At 43.4% G+C, this 8,153-nt stretch overlaps 1 protein-coding gene across 1 annotated transcript; it reads left to right on the top strand.

Annotated features, from left to right (window-relative positions):
• Positions 1–621: 621 nt before the first annotated feature.
• LOC115107472 (DNA-binding protein RFX6) lies at positions 622–7,570 on the top strand. Its single transcript, XM_065009432.1, is given in 19 exon segments — positions 622–1,063; positions 1,674–1,827; positions 1,983–2,106; positions 2,228–2,289; positions 2,392–2,469; positions 2,642–2,669; positions 2,852–2,959; positions 3,336–3,413; positions 3,503–3,616; positions 3,710–3,759; positions 3,911–4,070; positions 4,242–4,383; positions 4,495–4,604; positions 4,688–4,805; positions 5,507–5,629; positions 5,846–6,043; positions 6,233–6,751; positions 6,909–7,181; positions 7,226–7,570. Coding segments are annotated over 19 exon segments (2,976 nt in total). The 5' UTR covers positions 622–759; the 3' UTR covers positions 7,459–7,570.
• Positions 7,571–8,153: the final 583 nt, after the last annotated feature.

Raw genomic sequence — 8,153 nt, 5'->3', positions numbered from 1 at the left:
CCGACTTCAACTGTAGCTGCTGCATCGGTAAGAATAGCACAAGGTATCACCCCCCCCCTAAAGAAATGTATGGAAAATTATGTGAGAATTTGCCCAGCAAACTAAATATTCGATAAAATAACACGGTATTTAATTAAATGTCAGGTGTGAAACGGATTTGTTGTGTTCAGATGCAACTTTAGAGCAAAAAAAACGTATTGTCTTGACTACACTGGAGGGGGACATCCCGAGTAGCATTTGATACAAGGCCTATATCCTTGTTGCTGAAAAACTGTTTCATTTAGGTATTTCGCATAAATCCGCAGGAAATAATTATGCGTAAACAAATACGCAGCTTTATTGCATAGATGATTCAATTTTAGATTAACATAGCAAACACTTATTTGTCTGCTAACGGCATAAGGTGCGAGGCAGTGCAGGACTACAGCAGACCAAGGCTAGATGTTGGCTTTTTAGTTAATCATTGATAGACTGAATCAGCGCCCCGTCCTCTGCAAATATGATAAATGAATCCCTAGGCAATTACCAATGTGACGTCGTTCTTTAACCACAGCATTGCTCCAAAAAGGTCGTTATCAAAAAGGTCGAGTTTCATTGTAAGGTGTGGGGAGAGACTTGAGAACTGCGCTTTGTTTTTTTTCTATTATGCTACTGAAAATGGATATCTAATTATGAGATGAGATGATGAAATTGGGGGGAAAGTATATATAGGTATATTTATTTAGAGAATTGTATTTGTGCGGATAGGATACTTGCCTCATGAAGACAATCTGTGTACATGTTCTTACACATGCATTTAAATGTTCTATTTCAGTTATTTTGTATTTGTTTTGTTTTACTTTTTACCTCATAATATTTTCATTGAACATGCCTATGAAACGGAATACAAGCCCGATCCGGGATGGCCCATTTCTTCATGTTCATCCACCTTCAACCAAGAAATTTTGCGATGCCTCTGAGGAGTTTATGCACACCGCTTTATCTGACGAGAAATTACCCCGTGATTTCCATGGACATTCACTCTCAAAGTTTGACGAGGAAGATGATTCGGGAATTAAATCAGGTGATGAATAAATTCGGATTAATAGGCCTACGCATAATTGATTGCTGAGAGGCCCTCTTCCCCCAAGAGTCATCAAATTATAAACGCCATTAAAAATTGAGCGCTTGTTGATGTCAAGCAGTAGTTTGTGCTGTATTCAATTGTGGATCGTTTTTTGTTGAAATATGCCTGCACCAAAGTATAATTTTTAATTGTTTGTTGGGTAGGCTAAAGGAAAAGCATGTATTCCAAATCCCGTTTTCTCCCTCTCTCTTACCATTTGTAGCCTAAACATTCTAGTCAATCTGACCAGAAATAAATCATAGCAGACGCTCTTAGCCAGAGCGAATTATATAGTAGTGAGGGTATACATTTTTTCGTACCACGTACCGGTCCCACTTGGGAATCGAGCCCACAATCCCTGGCGTTGCAGGCACTATCCTCTTCAAACTGAGCCACATGGGACCCATTTTTCTCTATTATGTTAATTCTCATGACTCTTGGAAATCCTGTCTAGGGAATACTTATTTCTAATTGTATGGTTCATTTAGCCACCTACCTTGTCATGGACCTGTACAACTGAAAAATATTTTTCACCTCATGACTGTTTTCTCCCCCACAACACTGTCAGAAGCAGAGGACACTAATGAAACCCCGTCTTCTGAGGAGGACCAGGATTTTGTTGAGTATTCCAAAGATCTGGCTTTCAAACAGACCACCCCGAGGAAAAGCATCACTCAGATCATAAAAGACAAGAAGAAACAGACTCAGCTCACCCTTCAATGGTAGTGTTCCAAAGTCACAACATTTTACAACTATAATATTTATTGTGTTGTAATGCATTTGTATAGTAACAATCCTTCTTAAGAATGTGAATGTTTATTTAGTTGTTGTTGATGATCGATTATACATTTGATTTGTGTGACTGTTTGTTCCCTAGGCTGGAGGAAAACTATATTGTTTGTGAAGGGGTTTGTCTGCCACGTTGCATCCTGTACGCTCACTACCTAGACTTCTGTAGGAAGGAGAAACTGGATCCAGCCTGTGCTGCTACATTTGGCAAGGTGATATGAGTCTTGAGGATGCGGTGGAGTTTGTGGTGGATGTTATAGATAAACGTAACATATGGTGGTGGAAAATGTCAATTATGTTTTTTGTTGTTGTATTGTTCTCTGTGCACATTAGACAATTCGTCAGAAATTTCCACTTCTTACAACAAGAAGACTTGGGACCCGAGGTCATTCAAAGTAAGATGTAGCGGGGAATATTTGCTTTTCAAACAGAATTGTTCTTGTAGTGGTATGATATGCCTCAATATAACATGTATGGATGTTGTTGATATTCGACAGATATCATTATTACGGCATTGGCATCAAAGAGAGCAGTGCCTATTATCACTTGGTGTACTCAGGAAAAGGCTTGACGAGGTAAGATCATTCACAGAATTTGCTCTGGAGCATTGTCCTAATACACATCAATCTGTAATGTTTGTTATAGGAAGTGATCAGCCAGGTCTGAGGCTACTTACTCAACTATGGAATTGAAATTGCAATGACATTCTGGAATTGAATCTCAGTCTGATGTATTATTTGATTATAGATTTTCAGGGAGCAAACTCAAGAATGAGGTAAGATTGTTATGAATGAACAGTCTCTAGCAAATATATAACGGACAAATAACAGTTTATTTTCATTTTTATATCTTCTTGTAAGATTTTAGTGACGTGAATCATGTTTTCTAATACATTCTACCTGTTACAAGACTACGACGTCAAACATTCATACTGTTTGATGTTCCTCTATTTAACAGGGAGGATATACTCGGAAATACTCCCTCAGCTCCAAAACAGGAACTTTGCTCCCAGAATTCCCAAGTGTACAGCATCTAGTGCTTCAAGGTTCTGTCTCTAAAGAGAAGGTTTGTATTTTTTTCATCAGCACTTCAACTTTCTGTGCCATTCAAATCAAATCAAATGTATTTATATAGCCCTTCGTACATCAGCTGATATCTCAAAGTGCTGTACAGAAACCCAGCCTAAAACCCCAAACAGCAAGCAATGCAGGTGTTGAAGCACGTTGGCTAGGAAAAACTCCCTAGAAAGGCCAAAACCTAGGAAGATTATTAAGATTATAAAGATTAAGATTGCTGATCACATACGGTATTCAGTAGCAAGAAGACTGTAACCGTTGTGAATTATCTTCACACTATGTTAGTGCGAAATGTATGCACTCGCTCTGGATAAGAACATTTACTAAATGACTTAAATGTAAATGCAAAACGTTATGTCCCATAGGTGGACACGCTCATCATGATGTACAAAACACATTGTCAGTGCATCCTGGACAATGCCATCAATGTCAACTTTGAAGAGGTATTCTATACAAAATCCAGACAAAAGATTTTGTAGCCTTTTCTGACGAATTTTCTCCTGACTCACTATTTATATTTACTATCTTTCAGATACAGAATTTTCTGCTGCATTTCTGGCAAGGAATGCCCGACCATCTTTCACCACTGCTGGATAACTCCATTATCGTGGACATCTTCTGTGTGTGTGACTCTATACTATATAAGGTGGGTGTTTCTCCAGAATCATAGAGCAGCATCCTCATTAGTTGTTGAAGGACTCCTACCTCAACTGGACAGGTTGTGCTATCCATTTTTCAGGTTCTGACAGATGTCCTGATCCCTGCTACGATGCAGGAGATGCCTGAAAGGTAGAGTATTTTTGTCTTTCGACATTTGTGTTTTGCTCACCTGGACACCAGATGTATTGTAAGGTTTATGCTATATGGAATTACTAATCATAAGAGATGGCAGCCGGTCCAGGTCACGTACTGTTGTGTGTAAAGAGTATCTTGTTTGCAGTCTCCTGGCAGACATCCGTAACTTGGCCAAGCACTGGGAAGACTGGATGGTGTCTTCTCTGGAAAACCTCCCAGAATGCCTCTCAGAGAAGAAGCTCCCGATCGCACGCAGATTTGTGTCCTCTCTAAAACGTCAGACCTCCTTCTTACACCTTGCCCAGGTAAAGCACTGATAACAGCACAGAAGAGTATACATATTTTGTTCATGTTTAACTTTACAAATACATATTTAAAAGTATTTGAACTATATCTATATATCATTCATTTTATTAGGACTCTAAGATATAGAATTTGCATATGTCATTTTTGGTCATTTTTTGTTTTTACAACAGATCGCAAGACCAGCTCTTTTTGACCAGAATGTGGTGAACTCCATGGTGGTGGATATAGACCAAGTGGATTTGAACAGCATAGGGTCACAAGCCCTTTTCACCATCTCAAGTGGTGACCAAGACTCTGACCTCTACTCTGAATGTGAGAGACTTGAATCATTTTCCCTCATCGAACATTTACATTGTACATGGAAAACACTGCCAGGTTCATTCCTGTAAACAATGTTAATTAGCTTTCTCCTCGTGTTGCTAGATGACTCTATAACAGCGTTCCAAGAGCTGAAAGACCTACTGAAGAAGAATGCCACTGTGGAATCCTTTATTGAGTGGCTGGACACTGTTGTGGAGCAGAAGGTCATTAAGGTACGTTGTCCCCATTTCCAATCTAAGATTGGGGTTGTCAGATTGGATGTTGACATCCAATCTGTTTGTTCCTTTCTCTCCAGCCTGGGAAGCAGAACGGACGGTCCATAAAGAAGCGAGCTCAGGACTTCCTCCTCAAGTGGAGTTTCTTTGGAGCACGTGTTATGCACAACCTCACGTTGAACAACGCCACAAGTTTTGGTAAGAAATGACTACATCCCTCTATAACAGTTCCTCCTGATAGTGTGTATATCCATGGAACATCTAGAACATTCATTCAGGAAATGCTGTACACTAGCCTATTTATATGTCATTTCAGCTTTTAGTTAAATTCATTACTTCTGCCATGGCCTAAACGATACCCGGGCGGGCACTACGACAGACACAAACACACTTATCATTTTGTTTGGTCGGCTGGCTCTGAACAGAATGCTACAATGAGCCATAAATTATAATGACCTAGCCCCAGGTAAACAAAGCATTATCTCTCGGTCGCGTGCACTGTGTTTGGAGACAGACTTCCATGCACCTTCCTCACCTCCTGGCCATGACGGGTCTATCACCAAACAAAAGTCAAACAGACTGGAGAACAATCACATGACCCAACAGGTCAAACAGCAGGCCTGGGGAGATGAAAGCCCAGGTGAAGGCAGACCTCTGGGGCTGGTTGGGTCAAACCCTCCGCACCTGGTGATTGGTGCACAGAACAGCCTTTGGAGCGGTTTCACAATTTGTAAGGTGAAGGTTGTTAGAGAATATTTGGATATTCTGTCATGATAGTGCACATCTGAGCTTCAGAAAAATGTGATAAGGTAATAGGTTGATTTCTGGTGGGAAAAACTAGGACAGTAAGAGGTTGTTATGCTAGTAGCAAACTAAGATGTGTTTTTTTTTCATCCCAGGTTCGTTCCACCTCATCCGCATGCTGCTGGATGAGTATATCCTTCTGGCTATTGAGACACAATTCAACAATGACAAAGAACAAGACCTCCAGAATATCCTAGATAAATACATGAGAAATGCAGGTACACGCAAGCGTGACTGTTTTTACTTTTGATCGAAAAGATACAATTACATGTCATACATAGAGTATCTAATTATATTATGTAGAACTCTGATTGTTTTATTTTCATTAAGTTGTTATTGAAATTCATCTTAATACTATCCGTTTTTATGAAGCAGTATGGAGTAATTGTAGAGGATGTAGGATCACTGAGGTACATTGTTGTGATTATTTTCAGATGGCAGCAAGGCGGCATTCACTGCCTCCCCTAGCTCCTGTTTCCTGGCCAACCGTAACAAGCCCAGCGCGGTGTCCAGTGATCTGTCTGTGAAGAACGAGTCCCTCTCAGAACACACATACATGACCCTGTCAGCTAATCAGCAGGCAAACATGACTGTCTACCAAGGCTCTGAAACAGATGGATTCTCTCTGTCAGGTACAAATGCATTTTTAGGGTGACATTTTCTCAGTCAGTTCCTGAATTGAATTTGCCCGATTGTATGTGAGCTTTATTGAAACTTTCATTGGTTTAACATAAATAAGTTTGTGTGACAATTGCTAATTTAATAATAAATGTTCCTATTGTATTGTCTAAAATCTTAGTCACTTTCCTCTATACTCCAAGGACAAATGGACTTTTCCCAGAACAGTGGCCCTCTGATGACCCCTCCCATCTCCCCAGCCATGGTGAACAGGGGCAGTGTCATCAACCAGGGCCCCATGGCCGTCATACCCCAGATCGCCTGCACCACCATCCAGCCCCACATCTCTTGCCAAGCCTTCCCAGACACCATGTACCAGAGCCTGCCTTCCAGTAGCCCCAGCTACTACCCAACCACTTCCAACTACCAGGCTGTGTTCAGGCCCCAGACACACGCCCAGGCCCCTGCCTACCACACTGGCTCCGATAGCAGCCACTACCCGTCCTTCAGTGAGCAGCACCTGGCCAAAGACTACTTCAACAGCAGCTGTGCAGTATCCCCCTACAGCTCCAGACACACCTCCAATTACAGCACAGTCCCTGATCCTGGGATGGAGACTCAGGGGGTTCAGCTACTGGACTCTGGAGGATACAACTTTGTCATGAGTGGGTTAAACAGTAGTGGCTGTCAGGAGTCTGCCTACTCAACAGCAGGACACAGTGGTAAGGATTAATTATATTGAAATAGGCCCTGAGTAGTCTGTTTTTCCTGGTTAGATCATGTGGTCACGTCACCTAGTCAGAAATAACTCAGGGCCCTAACAATAAGTTGTACCATAAATGTGTATTCTGCTCATAGAGGAACCTCTCTGTTTTTCAGGGTACTATGGAAACAGTGGCTACCTGGATAGCCAGAGGCTGGGTTCCATGATAGACCAGCATGTGTCAGTTATCAGCAGTGTGAGCAGTATCCGTTCCATCCCAACATACGCTGATGTACACGACCCCCTCAACATCCTGGATGACACAGGCAGAAAGCCGGCAGGCCCTTACTACCCTGAGTCTGACTCACTGGGCACACCTGGAGGTCAGTGATGGATTTAATTTATATTTAGTGCTCAAGGCACTTTGCATTGTAATAGGGAACGGCATTGTTCCACTACCAATGTGCAGCAATGGCCTGGGTGAAACGATGAGTGCTTTGTATAATTGTTCTAGTAAGTTTCCCATTCAAGATAATCTTGTTTTTGTCTCTAGCTCCTCCCCTCCCCTCCTCGATCTCCGCACCCTGCATGTATGGAGGTCCTGCCCAGTTCCACTCCCAGGATGCACCGCTTCCTCACCAGGGATCATCTGAGGTACGTGACATGGTGTCATCACTGCCACCCATCAACACTGTGTTTATGGGGTCTAGTGGAGGAGGACCGTGAGCTGTGACAGAACCTCCAACCACCTCCACTCCTCAAGGTCCTCCGTTCCCTCTCACACCGCTCCTTAAGGTCCTGTGTTCCCTCTCACACCACTCCTCAAGGTCCTCCGTTTTCTCTCACACCACTCCTCAAGGTCCTCCGTTCCCTCTCACACCACTCCTCAAGGTCCTCCGTTCCCTCCCACACCGCTCCTCAAGGTCCTCCGTTCCCTCTCACACCGTTCCTCAAGGTCCTCCGTTCCCTCCCACACCATTCCTCAAGGTCCTCCGTTCCCTCCCACACCGTTCCTCAAGGTCCTCCGTTCCCTCTCACACCGTTCCTCAAGGTCCTCCGTTCCCTCCCACATCGTTCCTCAAGGTCCTCCGTTCCCTCCCACACCTTTCCTCAAGGTCCTCCGTTCCCTCCCACACCGTTCCTCAAGGTCCTCCGTTCCCTCCCACACCACTCCTCAAGGTCCTCCGTTCCCTCTCACACCGTTCCTCAAGGTCCTCCGTTCCCTCCCACACCACTCCTCAAGGTCCTCCGTTCCCTCCCACACCGTTCCTCAAGGGCCTCCGTTCCCTCCCACACCACTCCTCAAGGTCCTCCGTTCCCTCCCACACCACTCCTCAAGGTCCTCCGTTCTCTCCCACACCACTCCTCAAGGTCCTCCGTTCCCTCCCACACCACTCCTCAAGGGCCTCCGTTCCTCCCAC

The sequence above is a fragment of the Oncorhynchus nerka genome, linkage group LG24, assembly GCF_034236695.1.
Source record: "Oncorhynchus nerka isolate Pitt River linkage group LG24, Oner_Uvic_2.0, whole genome shotgun sequence".
In the NCBI taxonomy this organism is placed as follows: Eukaryota; Metazoa; Chordata; class Actinopteri; order Salmoniformes; family Salmonidae; genus Oncorhynchus; species Oncorhynchus nerka.
The sequence above is the reverse complement of the archived record's forward strand: the minus strand, read 5'-3'. Positions and strand labels throughout refer to the sequence as shown.